Source organism: Dipodomys spectabilis, unplaced genomic scaffold (genome assembly GCF_019054845.1).
Source record: "Dipodomys spectabilis isolate Male_0828 unplaced genomic scaffold, ASM1905484v1 ptg000197l, whole genome shotgun sequence".
Taxonomy (NCBI): Eukaryota; Metazoa; Chordata; class Mammalia; order Rodentia; family Heteromyidae; genus Dipodomys; species Dipodomys spectabilis.
Window position 1 is genome coordinate 7,815,979 of NW_024870874.1, and position 16,355 is coordinate 7,832,333.

At 36.8% G+C, this 16,355-nt stretch overlaps 1 protein-coding gene across 2 annotated transcripts in view; it reads right to left on the reverse strand.

The window, feature by feature from the left end:
* The window catches only part of Cttnbp2 (cortactin binding protein 2), a 117,229-nt gene that overhangs the window by 51,143 nt on the left and 49,731 nt on the right, over positions 1-16,355 (reverse strand). Inside the window, exons 4-6 of one of the 2 annotated variants that reach the window (XM_042696006.1) lie at positions 7,824-9,480; positions 1,652-1,855; positions 238-337 (exon numbers count right to left, since the gene is read on the reverse strand). In XM_042696006.1, the coding sequence (XP_042551940.1) occupies positions 238-337; positions 1,652-1,855; positions 7,824-9,480 (1,961 nt within the window). Of the gene's footprint in view, positions 1-237; positions 338-1,651; positions 1,856-7,823; positions 9,481-16,355 lie in introns of those variants that run through there. The other variant, XM_042696007.1, reaches the window with a different exon arrangement.

Consider the following 16,355-nt stretch of genomic DNA (forward strand, 5'->3'; position numbering starts at 1 on the left):
TTCTTACCTGGGCTGGCTTTGAACTGTGATCCTCAAATCTTAACCTCCTGAGTAGCTAGGATTACAGGCAGAAACCATCAGCACCCAGCTCCTACTTTTTCTTTAAATCCCCCAAAATGAAATTTTGTGAAATTATTTAAGCACTAGTTTACACACTTAGCTGAAGCTAGAATGTATGCAGAACTAAAATAAAGATTATTTTCACAGGAAAAGAAACGAAGTAAAAGTATCACTTACTCAAAATGTCCCTGAGCAGCTGCAGCACACAAGGGTGTGAAGCCATTTTTATCAGCAGCATCAACTTGGGCTTCAACATTCAGCAGCAATCTCACACAGTCTATGGAGTTTTAATAGAAAGCTATTATGGTTTTCCAAGTTAGTGTTACGATGAACCAAGTTCACTGCAAGCTGCCACATGGGTTTTAAACCCCAAGGACTTCTGCTCTGAACCTAACAAATCTATCCTGGGAGATGTGGGACTCCAAAGAATATTCCGCAGATTCTCTCCCCACCCCCCACCCCCAAAGATTATGATTCTCCCAAACTCACCAACTCAGACATAATATTTTTTTTTAGTATTTTTAGAGTTGCTGGTGAGTAAAAGGAATGTCATGGGCCAGAAAACATTTTACCAGATTTTTCTACCAGCTAATCCCAGAAATCCTGTCTGGGGAATAGAGAACCAAATCCATTTACCAAATAAAAATACCATTCTTCGTATTTAGATAGTTAAATTCTTACTTAGTGATACTGGTTTAACACTAAAATACTTCAGTATGATGATCATCTTACACTTGGATAGTGAAGTCAAGGAAACTCAAAAAGTGATGTTAGACCCCTTTTATATTATCTACATTACTTCTCTACCATTGGAAAAAAAAATCTCCCAGTGCTTTTGAAGAATTCCAAAGTTACTTCTAAACAACTAAGCTATCTCTGCTCACCAGAATCTTGCATTTATCTGAACCAATTGACATTTATATGGGTTGCATATGCAGTGCTATTGATTTTGTACTAGGAGTCAAACTATGTTATTGTCTGCATTAGCATATGTTTTAGTATATTTAACTATAGGATTTGTACTTTAAAAAACAAGAGTAATTCCTAGTCTTCATGGATATGTCATTTATAATTATATAACTTCCCAGTTTTCTGAAAAGCATTCCAAACGACTATGAATTGTTGCAACCACAGAACAATTTCAGACTGATGACACTCCCTAACTACCAAATTTCCCTCACTGAGGAATTCACTGACGCACTGATGCTATTTTCCCCACATCGTGTATTTCTAATAGACAAATTGAGACTATTTTGTCCAGACCAAAGTAGTCACAGATGGACAGCTTTATTCTAAAATACACTTTGCAATTACTAGGCCTCAAATTTTCTACATTACATTATATTACAATACATTCCATTGGGCATAAAACACAGATCTCTTTAGCCAGCTGCAGTAAAAAATTTTGCATTAAGGAACTGCACAATTCACACACTCTAAAGTTGTACAAAACCTTGATTTGAAAAGAGTTATCCATGCATCTTGTAAGAGAAAAGTAAAGCCCAAATGTACATTTTGCTCAGGTTACAAGCGCTTTTGATCTTCAACTTGTTTGCAAGTATGCGGTGAGGATTTCAGACATTTGATTTACCTGTATGTCCATTCTTAGCAGCAGAATACAAGGCAGAATGGCCATCTTCACAGGAGTAATTAATGTCCAGTCCTTCTTCATTAAGCAGCATTGATAATAAAGTGACATTTCCCTGGGCAGCAGCTTGCTGAAGAAGGGTGGGCCTGCCAGCCAGGGGGGCAGGACCACCACTCATTAGCAAAGGGGTTAGGGAGGGTGACCAGCCTGTAGGTTAAAGTAACCCTCATTAGAAATAGGAACAAAGGTAAGAGATACTATTATCATTCCTTTTTGAGCCTCACATACACTAACATGTGAACTATACATCCCCCTAAAGGATACCAATCTGTTAATATTTTCTTAGTACTAACTCTGTACTGTTATTTCAGTATCTGCTGCTAATCAAATTAACACAATGGTGACATGTTATTTTTAGTTGTCAGTCTGGCACAGATAAGTGTTAAACTAGTGATTGGTTTAAAAAAAAACTAAGATGGCTGTCCTATTTTGAAAGTTTAAATAACTTTTTAGCATTTCCAAACAAGTTGTATTTTAAAATTACATAGAAGTCTTCTAAGCTTCTATATCAATTTGAAAAAAAAATATGTGCTAGGTATAATGTAGTAGATATCATAGTAAGATAGAGATATTCCTTTTTCAATAATGTTTCCAAGCAAAGTTGATTTTAAGTTTTAACCAAACCAGTGAGATGAACCAACCTCTTATCAAGGAGTCTAATTATACTCCTTGAATTCTCACTTAGGAAAAAAATGATGGTACTACTATTCAATATTAAAAGAAAAAGGAAATACATATACATATATATATATATATATATATATATATATATATATATAATTTGGTTTAGACTATGACAGTATAAATATTCAGTAAGAATTTGGAAGACCTTCATCTTGTCATCTTCCCAACAGTTCAAGCAAAGTTTTAATCAATCAACAAAACAGGACACTCTACCACATAGTTTTAACAAAAATCATAAAGAGTTATCAATGTTAGATATTTCTCATCAGGATTTAGCAGCTTTTAGAAGAGAATCGGTTAAATGTGTGAAGTCGGCTGCATATAGCATGGAAAATTTTCTGAATTCTTCCTTGATCAAAAGGCTGTAAAAACAGTAAAGTAAAAATGTTTATTTAATAGGATACACTGATCATTTTGTTCTTGAGGTTATAAGTATAGTGAAAATTTAAAATATATCATTCTAGTTTTCTCCATGTAGAGCTTCAATACTTCTACATAATGTCAACCATGGCAGACCTGTTACAGAGGTGTTAACATTCTCTTTAGGAAGGCAAAATGGATTATTTCCATTCCTTGAGCACTGATATTCAGGATAATATTCTAAGTATGCGAGTTTTACTGACATGTATGCAATATTCAATTGTTAGTATTAAACTGAATTTATGAACCTTAGTTCATTATACAAGTATTAAACTGAATTTATGAACCTTAGTTCATTATACAAATATTTTGAAAGGTACATATCCAAGAAATCTCCGTATTTTTTAATTCTTTATAAAAATAGGACAAACAGAGCTATTTCTAAAAATAAGACTATTGCTTATTAAAGCTGCACATGATAATGATCATAATCAACTATTTGGGTTCATGAATAATTTATTGGTTTTACTCTACTAGGACTTAAGTGACAGACAAATTTAACATGCTCATAAAATTCAATATTTATCTAAGTTTTCTATTTCCCATTTGGTATTCATTAGGTCTCCTTACAAAAGTAGTTATTTTTACTTCATACTTACAAGAAGGCTCCTCTCTGGTACATTTTACCTTTTGTATTTTCTTAAAAACAAACAAACAAAAAACAGGCCCACAAAAATTAAATCAGTACTTATTAGAAGTGAATGATAAACAGAAAAATTATAAACATAAGGTATGAAACCTTGACTGTAAAGCAGACACAGGCAATATGAAGGCAGGGCATAGTCATCGACCACAGAACAGGAGGGAATCTGGCTCATGCGCTCAGTCTCTCAAACACTCTTCCTCTCATTATCCCTCCCTCTAAGTCACACCCAAGGGGTCTTCCTTATTCAATTCTCTTATGAATACCAACATGTACATATTCAACAGTTCTCCATTCTTTGGGGGTTTGTTTTCATTTTTCCTTTTTTTAAACCATCACATTTAGTTTTAGGGAAAACAACTTCAAGATAAATATATTTTCAGCCGCTTTATGTGAATTTATTCAATTGTGAATACATTTTTTCCAAGAAAATTTATTTTAATATTAAGTTATCTGAAAGAGAAAATACTTTATTCATATATTTTCTCATTCAGACCACTCAAGAATTTTATTGTTCTCTTTCTATCTACAAAATTACAGATAATGACATCAGTGTTTTCTATTTTCTTAGAGGACAGCAGATTTTTTTTAGATGTTCACAAAGGAAAAATGCTATATAAAACCTTATATTCTTAAGTTTCCCATAAATGCTATTTTCACTATTATTTCTAACTTTCCCTAGCACAAATTTAATAGATGCTGCTATAAAGATGGAAAAAATAAAATTTTACCACGACCCTACTGTATTCATCTGAAGTTCTCAACAATGATGAACATGGTAATATTTCGTTAACTGGTTAATAATGACAAATGAGAGCTATATGCTACTCTAATGATGTTAGAAAGTCATTCAGCTTCGCAGTATCATATGCAAATGTTAGTAAAGGTGAGCATCTTGCATGACATGCTAGAAAGGGGACAGAGAGAGCAGGCCATGGAACAGGGAAGGAAAGGACAGCTTCTGGCATCAGCTTCAGAGAAGGAGGAGGTTAATGTCAAAGCCGAGATCATTCTTGTTTTCCAATTTAGCCTTCAAGCCAATCATATGTGAAATAGATTTTTTAAGATGTCTAAATAAGGAAAAAGTCTAAACCAAATTGAATAAAATGTGTAAAATAAATAATAACATAAAAAGGGAAACAGGAAAAAAAAATCTCCAAGGGTATGGAAACTCAGTTGCCTAGATTTCTATTTTTTTTTTCCTTCTGATCACTTAACAACAGAAATTTCATTTAACAAGCTTGAAAGGAACAAAAATTAAAAGATCATTCAAAAATGTCACATTTCCCTATAGAAGTTCTCAAGAGAGTCAGCATAGTTTATAATGTAATCCATTAAAATGGGAACCTGTATCATTCCATTTTTCTTTCAAGTCTTAACTTAGCTGTAACTGTCATATATGCAAACTGACATGGATACGCAAGATTTTAGAGTTTGGACAGTCATGTGACCTAGTATTTGTATTGTTTGACACTCCATCAGACAAGTTTAAGAAGACATAGTTTGGTCTGGAAATCTTCTTGGGTTTTGGTTTAAAGTTTTTATTGCTAGATGGCAAGGCTAATAGCTTAAAGAGAATTTGCTATCCAGCTGATACCTACAATTGTGAAGAAATAGATTGATCCTGACCTCTGTCTCAGTTCAGTGCTTATTCTTTCAATCATAGAAATGAGAACAAACATCTGCCAGGTATCTGGCAAGTATTCTCTGTCCCTGAGACCTACTATGAGCGGCTACAATGTCCTAGGTGGATGCTTAGAAGGCTAATGCCCTCCAGGGGCAAAGATCTGGAAAGGCACAAGCTCACCCAGGCACAGCCAGGTTAAGAAGCAGGATGCAAGGAGCTCTGGTGTTTCCCACAGCAATTGAGCTGAAAGTATAGCTCAGTAGTAGAGTGCTCTCCTAAGCATGCCTAAAGGCACTGAGTTCGATCCCAAGAAATGAAGAAAAAATGGAGCAATGTAAATGGAATGCAGAATTAAAATCTTGTGACGCATTTAGAAAGTTTAGGCTGTCCTACATACACACTGGAATTACACAATTATAGAAGGATATCTAAGTATAATAGCATTTCCACCCACTGAGTAGGGACTGGTACTCAGTAAACACTTGCTAAAGGATTAAAGTCCTCCATTGCCTCCCCTTAATCCTAACAAAGCCACATTCTGAACAAGGGATCCAGAAATGCGTTTTCCTCCAAAGGCAGCTTTATAGTTCTGAGAATATTTTGGCTACATTGCAAAATCAGAGAATAGAAAACAAACCAATTTTATGCTACAAGCCAAAAACTTTCTGAGAGGAATTTTGACTCCTCTATCCAAAATTAAATTGCATCCTAGGCAGGTTATTTAGTAAATATGCACCCAATTAGGAATTCTCTATCTTTCCAAACTTCATGTTCCTCAATCACAGATGTTGAAACCAAAGGTATATGAGCTGGACCTTGGCCCACAGTGACAAAGAATATAATGTCTGTCAGAGAGCCCTGAGGTATCAAACAACAGATGACTTTGTATTTTAGATAGAAAAACAGACAGGCATGTCTCTTCTCTCCATGTGTAGTATATAGATTATACATATATATATATATATATATATATATATATATATATATATAATCTTTCCTTAATGTTTTCTTTTATACATTCTGTGCATTTATGTCAAACCACTGACACTTCCCAAAAGAGTTTTAGAATTTGTTTTCCAAAAGCCTGCAAATCTTTTAGTACATGCTCTGAATTTCCTAAATGGCAGCAGAAAACTCTTCTTCTGAAATTGGTATGAATATGTGAGAAAGAGCTAATTATTATTCTAAGCCATGGCATAGGGGTCCAGCTTAGAAACTGCCATGATGAAATATACTAACATCAATTCTAAAGCAAAATCTCAGAAATGCTATAAGACACAGTATCCCTAAGGCATTCATTCACATCACCTGTACTTACTGACACTTCTGCTGCCAAGTTCAGTGCTAGGCCCATGGACCTACTATAGTATTGAATGTCTCTTACGGCCATGTTCCTATATACATAGAAAAATTTCCATCATAAGGAAATTTTTCATGCTAGGCATGAAAAAATAATAAAAAAAGCAATTTTACATGGCAAACCCTTTACTTGAACAGTAATCTGAATAACTTCAAAGTCCACGCTATTTCAAGTTCTCAATTTTTCCCCTCAAAATTGAATACAGACTCTCAAAGAGGTTAATTCCAAGAGGATGCCTTACAATTAGATATCTAAGTTCTTGTGCATTGATCTCATTATGACCTGATGGTACCTGCTTTTTAAATTCCCACTATCCTTCACTTGTGAAATATGATACTATTCAAACTTTCTCTTAAAATTTAAAGTTACATTCCTTTCCAAACATTCCTTTCCAAACAATAGTATTTATTAAGCACTAAGACCCCAGGGTAGGAAAGCTTACCAAAATATATCAACAGAATTTAGACACTAAAACATTAGTTAGAGCACATTTGCTTAACAAAGAATTAAACCAGGGCTAAGGATGTAGCTGAGCAATTGCACATTTGTACAGTTATGCTGAAAAGCCCTGGGTTTAATCCTCAACACTGGGGGAGAGATAAAGAAGAAAATCCAATCCAATCATATCAATAAAAAGTTATGTTTCCTCTAGCAACACATAACTAAAGGGAAAACCTAGTTCATCTTTATCCAAGATTTAGTAACTTCATAAACTACATCTTCTCTAATATACCTATATACCCATGTGCTATAGTGTCTATTTGTGTCAAGCACCAGAAAACCTTAGCTCAAAATAGTGTAAATGGCTTTTTGAAATGCCTTAGAACAGAGATCCATAAACATTTTGGAGGTTAAAAAACAAATCTTAATATAAAACTGGTATTAAAACTCAGAATATACCAATCACAGAGCAAACCTAATCAAGCTGACGGTATATAGTATGTTAACAATAACTTAAAAAAGATTTTTCTGATGTCATTACGGAAGACACAGAACTAAACACCAACTGCTGCACAATGATCGCTTAATACTAAGGCCTTGTAAAATAAATATTTAATGAGAAGAGATGTTTTCCTTCCAGGGAAATGCTTTCATCTCTCTAAATTTGTGGTCTTCCTGTACTTCAAACCACTATTCTCAGGTTATTTTAAGAGGAGAAAGCACTTAGCATAACGAAACCACAATTCATAAAGCAAGATGAATCACCATACCCTGGAGTCTTTAAAGAAAATCATGGGGGAAAAAAGGGAAAGATATCGAAAGAAAAAAAATAACTTTTCAAGGCAACGTGAAAGAAATTAAGACAAGTGAGGAGAGGTCACATTCTCTAAAAAACAAAACAAAAAGAAAAGAAAAGTGTATAGGATTTCAATCCCTTTACCTGATGCTGTTACCAGGAGGCTGCCTGAGGCACCTGGCCTACGGGATGAGGCACTAACAGGTCTTATGGAAGAGCAAAAGGCAATGGTGTTGGGAATGACAAGGGAGTTGTCGGAACATGCGGGTTGGTTCAGTCCAGGGATTTCAGCAGGCCAGGCACCCACCTGAGACGTGGCCAGGGCTGAAACGGCACAGCCTGCAGGTGCCACAGTTAAATCTATGGATGGTTTTGGTGGCAGCTGAGGGGAGGATGATTTAGGGAGATTCTCCTCACTTATTACCCTGTTCCCTTGTGGCAATGTGGAAGGAGGTGAAGCCACAGCTTTGTTATCCACTTTGGCCCCTGTGTTTGCAGCCCTGCTGCTATCCATAATAACCTTGAGTTGGGGGTGCGGTGGAGAAGGAGTTTGGGAGAGCCCTGGCTTTTTTGGTGGGATGGGAGGAGGATTTCCTCTATCAACTCGTGCTACACCAGGAGTCTTTAAACTGGTCCGACTGACTGGATTGTAGGTACCACTGTCCCCCGTGGGAGATACTCCAGGCCTGGGAGAAGCACCCGGTTGAGGGCTTGTAAATCTTGACAGTGCTTGAGTCACAGTATTCCTTGCTAGTTGTTTGGCCACTAGGCTATCACGACTTGTAGGTGAGACATCTCTTGGTGGAGGACTTTGGGTAGTATTTCCATTTTGGTCTGGGTCATTGGCATTGCCCTGAAATCTAAACCTAGCTGCTTGGATTCGTGGGTTGAGACCTGGATGCAAAGACACATTGGCACACGGTGAATGTAAACTGTGCATAGGCGGAGCTTGGGGGTAGTTCTGGGGAGCTATGGCCGGTGTTGGAGTGGTGGGAGGGGCAGCATTACCGGGAACTGGGCATGTGCTACTTGTTGGATCGGGCATTGAACCTGTGCTTGGTCCATTTTCCTCAATTCGGCTTGCACTTGGAGTAGGGAGGGTGGGCAGGGAGGAGCCAATCAAGTCACCATGGGAAGCCTGCCTGTCAATACCTGGTCTGACCAGTGGGAGATTGGGGCACACATTCCCTTTTGCGTTTGCAGAAACTAGGGGGCTTCCTGTGGAAGGCTTTACAGGTACAGTCAACGGCAGCTTCCTTCCATGATCTGTGCTTTCTGTCACTAGCTCTGTCTGGCAAGCGACAGACTTTGCCACAGGTCCTTCTGTCCCCACAGATATGGAAACCAATCGTCTATCTTTTGTCTTCCTTGGGAGAGAAAGGCTTGGTTTGCTGTCATTTCCCCTTTTCAGTTGTTCGATCATTTTCTTCATCTTGTCTATCTCCTCTTTGAGGTCAGTGGTATGCGCTTCTTCTCGACTCAGCTTGGCACGAAGCTGTTCGCGTTCAGTATCAAACTCGGAGAGTTGTTTTTCCATCTGAGCCTCCATTTCTGTGCTTCTCCGTTTCTCAGCGGAGAGCTCCTCTTCTAATTCATTGGTCCTCTTCTTTTCCTCCTCCAGTTTGGCCATTACTTCTTCCAGCCTCTGGGCCTCCTCTATGACTTTGCCTGAGAGCTGCTTGCACTCCTTTACAAGCATCAGCACCACGTGCTTATTCTTGCCCCGCTCCTCCTCCAAACGTTCGGCCAGTTTCTTGTGCTCTTGCTCAAGAGCTTGGAGCTGAAGTTTCTCCATCTCCAGCTAGAACACATTCATGAGAGAACATGAATTAATACATGGAATATTCTTTCCACCAAAGAAGAGCATTTAAAAAAATTAACTTCCTAACAATTACACAGTAGGATTAATAAAAACACCACATTTCCAAGATGTGTTGTGATATAAAGAGGTAATATTTTAAAGACCAATTAAAATGAGAAAATAGCTGTGATTTTATGAAAAACATCTAAGTTACAAGAGAGAATTGTTTCAATTTATTAAAGTTAACTATAGGAAAAGAGAACAATAAGATGCTTCAAATCACAGCACAGAGTTCAAAAAGGTCTATTTTTGCAAGAATAGAATTTGGTAAGGGAACTGACGATATTAACAAAGAAGGTTAACTGTTAAAAAGTGATTAATAATGAGCAGAATCATGAAAGGGGCTGAAAACAGAAGAGTTCAGTTCCATTCTAAGCCTTTGTATTTGCTCATTGTATTACTTAGCTAAGCTACTTCTTTGAGCTTCTTATGATGGGATGTTGCAGCAAGCACCTATGAAGCTTTCTAAAAATTCTCTAAGGTTATGAATTATTACAACTTTAATCGGTATCAGTTAAGCCCAAAGTCTGAGTTAGTTTCTTACTTTGATCTTGTTCTCTGACTTGGCTCCATTGGAGTTCCTTGTGTTTCTTGAACACAGTCCTGCCTAGGGTCTTTGACCTTGTTGTCCTGTCTGCCTTGGAATTCCACTGCACACCTTCAGGAGGCACCCTGGCACTAAACAGGGGGAGCCTGAACATTAATGACCAACAGGAGGATACGTGGAGGCCAAAAAATCCTTCCGTCACAAAACTGCCTATACATCGGGCAGTATCTACTTTTTTTCCTTTGCCAAAAGGTACCCATTGTTCACCAAGCCATGGGTCCCTGGAATTGGTGGTTTATAAAAAAAGAATGTTTTCTATATTTGAGAAACCTACAGAGAGATCTTCAGAAAGGGGGCTTAACCCAGGGCTCAGCTCATGGTAGCAGGCATTCTAACACTGAGCCGTCCCTCTACCCCCACCAAGCTTGTAGGTGAGTTTTTCTAATATGCACAAAATAACCCAACAGCACAACAAGAGAAGCTAATTCCATTCTCTTCGTCAGACCTCTGATCAACTGTTACTTTCACCTTGTTGCAAAGAACAGTCGCCTTTCTCCCTGGTAATGATCCCCTCTGTTTACAACCTTCCTGCCCCCCCTACTAGATTGTGTCTTGATGAGGGTAGGGACTGTGACTTGTTTGCTACATTTCCCAGGCCTGGCACAATGACTAGCACACTGGAATGGAGAGAGACATAGAGGGAGAGAAGGAAAGAAGGAGCAATGTGGAAGGGAGGAAAAGACAAATAAACATTGCACTACAGGAAAAAAAAAACATTACAAACACAGAAGGATTTCTGGGTACAAGAGCATCTTTATTCTGTTCTATTGTAACCTACAAGATTCTCACTCATCTTCAGGAGAATGTCTGTCATGAAGTCATGAAGGGCAAAGTTTACATCTTGAGGGGGAATCCAGTCATTGGGCTGCTCAACACACCTCATCTGTCCAACTAAAGAAACATCCCTCTGGCTGTCCATTAACAGTTGGTAAAAGATAAAGTTCATCTAGCTAGTTAAAAACATAGAAAGTGCTTTATTTTACTGGGTATCAATGTAATTCATATTGCATGTTTTATAAATTATAGGTCTGTATCAAATCTTCACGGAAGTAAGTCAATACTGTTCTTCAAGCCACTCACATGGGAACATTTTTTAACAAAGTATATTTGAAAGTATGTGTCTTCTTTTGTCAAACACAATGTTACCACACATTTACTAGACTATCTAGAAGATAAGCATAACTTTCCATTCATTGAGAAATCAAAACATTCATCTAACTTATCTCCAGTTTTCATAAACTTACTAGAAAATTCTCAGGATAGATAGTGCTTAATTAGGTCAGTTTCTAGACACAAGACACTGTGGAGGGAGACATTCTCATGATCATTGGTTGTGAATCTGTGTTGTTGTCGATTGCCCTGTGTGGAAATCCACTACTCCATCCCCTTCACAGTGTCATGAGACCACAGGGGGACGTGTCTCACTGCCCATCTTCAGAACTACTATTTCAGTTGTGATGATTCTTGCTTTCAAAAGCAGCTGCTGAATACTGGGGGATGGTTCTCAAACAGATGATTAGGAATATAGATAATTCCTCAATAATAATGTCACCCTCTATTTCACTGGATAAAATTGGGGATGACTTTACACGTAATTTGGTAACATGTAAAGGATAGCAGGATTGCAATACACTAAATTTTATGTGAATATTTTATTCATATAGTTGCCTCAGAAAATTTGACTTCCTTTTGGCTAAAAGTGCACTAAATGACAACATACCCTTAGAACAAACACAAGAACCTAGGGTATTCCCCTGCAGTGCCTGCTTGTATCTGTGTATATATAACACATAGATAGATAGATAGATAGATAGATAGCTAGATAGATAGATAGATAGACAGACAGACAGATAGATAGATATACACATATAGATAGATAGATAGATAGATATACACATATAGATATGCATATCATAGTTACTTTAGGAAAAAAATTATGGCCAGATGTGTGCATGTTTGTGTATGCTGATCATGGGCTTGAAGTCAGGGCTTGAGATTATTTTTTTTGTTCAAGATCATTGCTCTACCCCTTGAGCCACAGTTCTACTTCTATCTTTTGGTGGTGAACTGGAGATAAGAGTCTCAAAAATCCGTTTTCACTGTATTTGATGTCGATGCCCTGCATCCTGTATATGCACTTCTCTAATTCAAGTAGGGGAAGGGAAAAAACAAAATACTTAAATAAGGATACAGGTTGACCCATTGTAAAAATGAGATGTATGAGACTATGTTGAAAATGAACTTTACAACCTAGGGGGGAGGTGGTTGTGGAGGTGGGAGGGAAGGGATTGGTAGGGGAGAAACAAAGGAGGAGGCAACAATGCTCAATAGGAAATGCACTCATTACCTTGCTCATGTAACTAAAACCCCTCTGTACAGCATTTTTTTGATAAAAAATGTACCAAAAAAAGAGTCACACAAACTTGACTGCCCAGACTGACTGACTGGCTTTGAGCTGTGATCCTCAGATCTTAGACTTAAGGAGTAAGATTACAGGTATGAGCCATTAGCATCCAGCGTGGCCAGCTTATTGTTAAAATAAGAATATTCTAATTTAATTTTGAATGTGGAAAGGACACAGGCTGTGAATTCTTTAAGAGCTATCCATATCTTGCAAAGTAACTATATAGATATTATTAGGGACCCATCTTTCTGCCAAGGACCATTTAGATAGTTACAACAACACTCACAAGCCATATTAGATTACCACTACAGGCAGATAGGTCAGGTAGCTGACAAACAGTATATGTGTCTGTTCTGTAATATACAAAATGATTTCTCAGGCCTTATGAAGCATGACAAGGGTGAGAAAGTGAGAGATTTTTTTATTTGCCATCCCTGAAAAGGCTACTTGTGACTTCCAGGACCACGCAGCTAATGAATGTCCAAATCATGGCAATTGCACAGGGTTCAATTGTGCTTCATCTTGAAGCAAAGTTTAAATGTTATAATCATACCTATGGCATTTCTTCATTGTGGGTCACCACATTTTATTTCTGAAATAACATTCATCTTAGACTTCAGAATTGAATTTTAATTAAGAGGTCCAAATAGAGGGCAACTCATATACAGAAAACTCTACTCTACTAGTATAAACATACACACAATTCCTTTCCAATATTTCTTCTTCCTTCACTCACACCTTATAAATCTCAAACCAAAACATGTCTTTTTAATCCTCCCATAGATCACAAAATAAAGAAGAAACTCTACACACAGTGTTCCTACAGCCACATGGCGCCAAACTCAATTGAGCTATAAGTACTGGCCATCAATCTCTCTATATCCCTTTGTGTAGTTTCCTCTATCACTTACTGTAGAGATGTCCCAACCTTTGATATTTGTCCTGAAACTTCACCCACTTCACTCAATGGACTCTCCATCTCACTTCACAGACTTCATCACTCATTTGAGAGAACACTTTCCATCTGTTCAACAGTGAACTTTCCTTCTACAAGTACGTTCATCACTTCCCTGTTACCTCTCCAAATGGCTCTATCAATTATTATGTTGCTCTTTATAAACTTGAAAATCTCTTCTCTAAAAATTGTGACCAATTAGTACAGAAATATGCTTTCCTGCTTTTCTTGTGTGTATATGCTTAAGAGACTAAGTGATAAAGGAGGGCACAGAAATGGCTAGACAAAGTGTGAACAAATGCAGCAGTGGTTACTCACTAGACACTATACTGAAAACGAACTATAACGTTTGTGGGTGAGAATGGGAGGGAATAACTGGGAGAGACTGAGGGAAGGTATGACACTGTCCAAAAAGAAATGCAGTCATTACCGGACTTATGTAACTGCGACCCCTCTGCACAGCACCGTTATAAGAACAATTTAAATCATTTGTTTTTTAAATTTACAAAAAGATAAGTGCTACTGCAGTAACTTTTGATCCAGATTTCTTAGTTGTGTAACTTTGGTAAGCTAATTGCTCTAAAGATTGGTGCTAGATGATTTTCTTGTATTATTGAGCATAGCATTCATATGCTGAATAAAAATTACAGGAGGTCAGTATCTGGAGCTAGGCTCCTGTACTAAAATGAAATCACTCAAAGTAGAATTCTACATCACCAAGGAGAAATGAAATGTTATGATATATCTTGATTAGAAAAGTAAATGATAAATTTCTCGAACAGTTGATATGCATTGGTGTGATAAAAAAAAGTTCCTCCTGCTTTAATCCTTGTACAAAAGAAATAACTGGAAATAACAGGATATTAGCTATTTATTTCCAGTTATTTCCCATTGTTCTGTCTCTGGTCTAGTTCTCACCTTTCAAGAAAAGGAACTTTGAAATGGATACTTGGTGTTCTACAAAACTAACCTCTTCTGTCTAGCATATCAGAACATGTATTCTATTTTACGGAATAAAATGTTGCCCAATTCTAAAAGTGAAAATAAAGCAAATTAAGATCATTAAACTAATTGGTTGCAATTTGTTCCTCTGGCAGATAAAAAGTACACAGTGCCGTTTTTTATTTTACAGTATAATAGATAGTTACGCTATTTAAAAATGTGATTGTCCAATGGAACTCCATGCTTCCATCAGAAAGAATGACAATGCCCCCTTTGTAAGGAAATAGAAAGACTTGGAAAAAAATTGTATTAAGCAAAGTAATCCAGACCCAAAGAAACAGAAGCTGCATGGTTTTCCTCATCTGTTATAACTAGAATATGTCTATAAATCTACAAGCTAATCCAATGGATAGTAAAAGACAAATAATTACTCTTACATGATTAATTAAACAGTTCTCTAAGTCATCACACGCGCGCATGCTCACACAGAGCATGTGATAACATTTGAACTCAGGGTTATGAGACAGAGTTGGTGCTGTACCACACCTCCAGTCTAGCACTTTGCTAGTTAACTGGAGATGGAGTCTCAAGCCTTACTCTGCCTGGACTTGCTTGAATAGTGATCCTTCAGGTCTCAGCTTCCTAAGTAGCTAGGATTACAGGGGTAAGCCATCAGCACCTTGCCTCATTTTTTTTTTCTGAAGGAAATGTACAGTTATGAGTTACACCCATCCATCTATACACACATACTGTCATTATGTATATATAATACATACATCCAAAAATAGTTATACAAAAATGTGCATATTTAACAGTTATTAAAACCAGTAGATCATGGTATAATACAATTTATTTCCACTAGTGAGTGGCACAAATGGAAAAATGCAAAGGAGGTGTTTCAAGTACAATCACAGGTATAGAATAAATTGTTATTCCACTGTCCAACACAATGTAGTCTATAAACCTTAAAATTTCAGTGATTTCATATTTATAGAAGCAGAAATGTCTGCCTTATGGTCTGAAATAGATAAGAGTTTTCAATTTTTGAATAGTGAGGGAAAATTGGTGAAGTGGGAGGGAGTGTCGAGGACAGTTTCTTTAATGTTTTGAATAGTAGTTACCTGATGTCCAAGCAGCTGAACAATCATGACAATGCTAAGAAATTCAATTTACCAGTAACTCCTTGACTTAAGAGTACTAAGTGTATTAGATCTGCAGGTGTGGCTTCAAATGCAGGACTATTCATCTCTAGGTATAGAAATGATTTAAAAGAATTGTAGCTCAGAATAAAATAGGCACTTTTTTAAGTTAACATTATCTATATAATGAATATGCATTTAGACAGTCTAATTTTGGATCAAAGCTGACTTTAATTTTGGCTCAAAGCTGACTTTAAAATGGGAGAAAAATATGTGCAAAGGGAAAGATAATATAAGGATTAAAATGTTTCAAGGTATGAGGTGCTGCATTTTTACAATGCTAACCCCAAAAGGAGAAAAGGGCAAATACATGGAACTTTTTAATGTCAGGTTCTAGATACCAGATATAGCATTTACAATTTTTGATATACTATACAATTTTCCCATTCTTTTAACTTTCTTAAACACATATTGTAAGGAGCAAAAACCAGTTGTTATCTTAAATAACCTTTGCAGAAAACGTGTCCTTTCAACTGCCCATTCTGTACAAGAAATCATATTAGATGGTCCTAAGAATACAAAAATCTTTGGACTCCATTTATTAGCTTCTTATACAATACAAAGTTTTATAGAAATGATAAGACATCAGGACCATATACCATATTAATGGGGAACCCAATTACACATAAATTTCTAGGTTCTAGTTGCCCTGGTCACACTATTGTTTAATTTATATCACCTACTGACTGACATTCACTTTCAGAGACA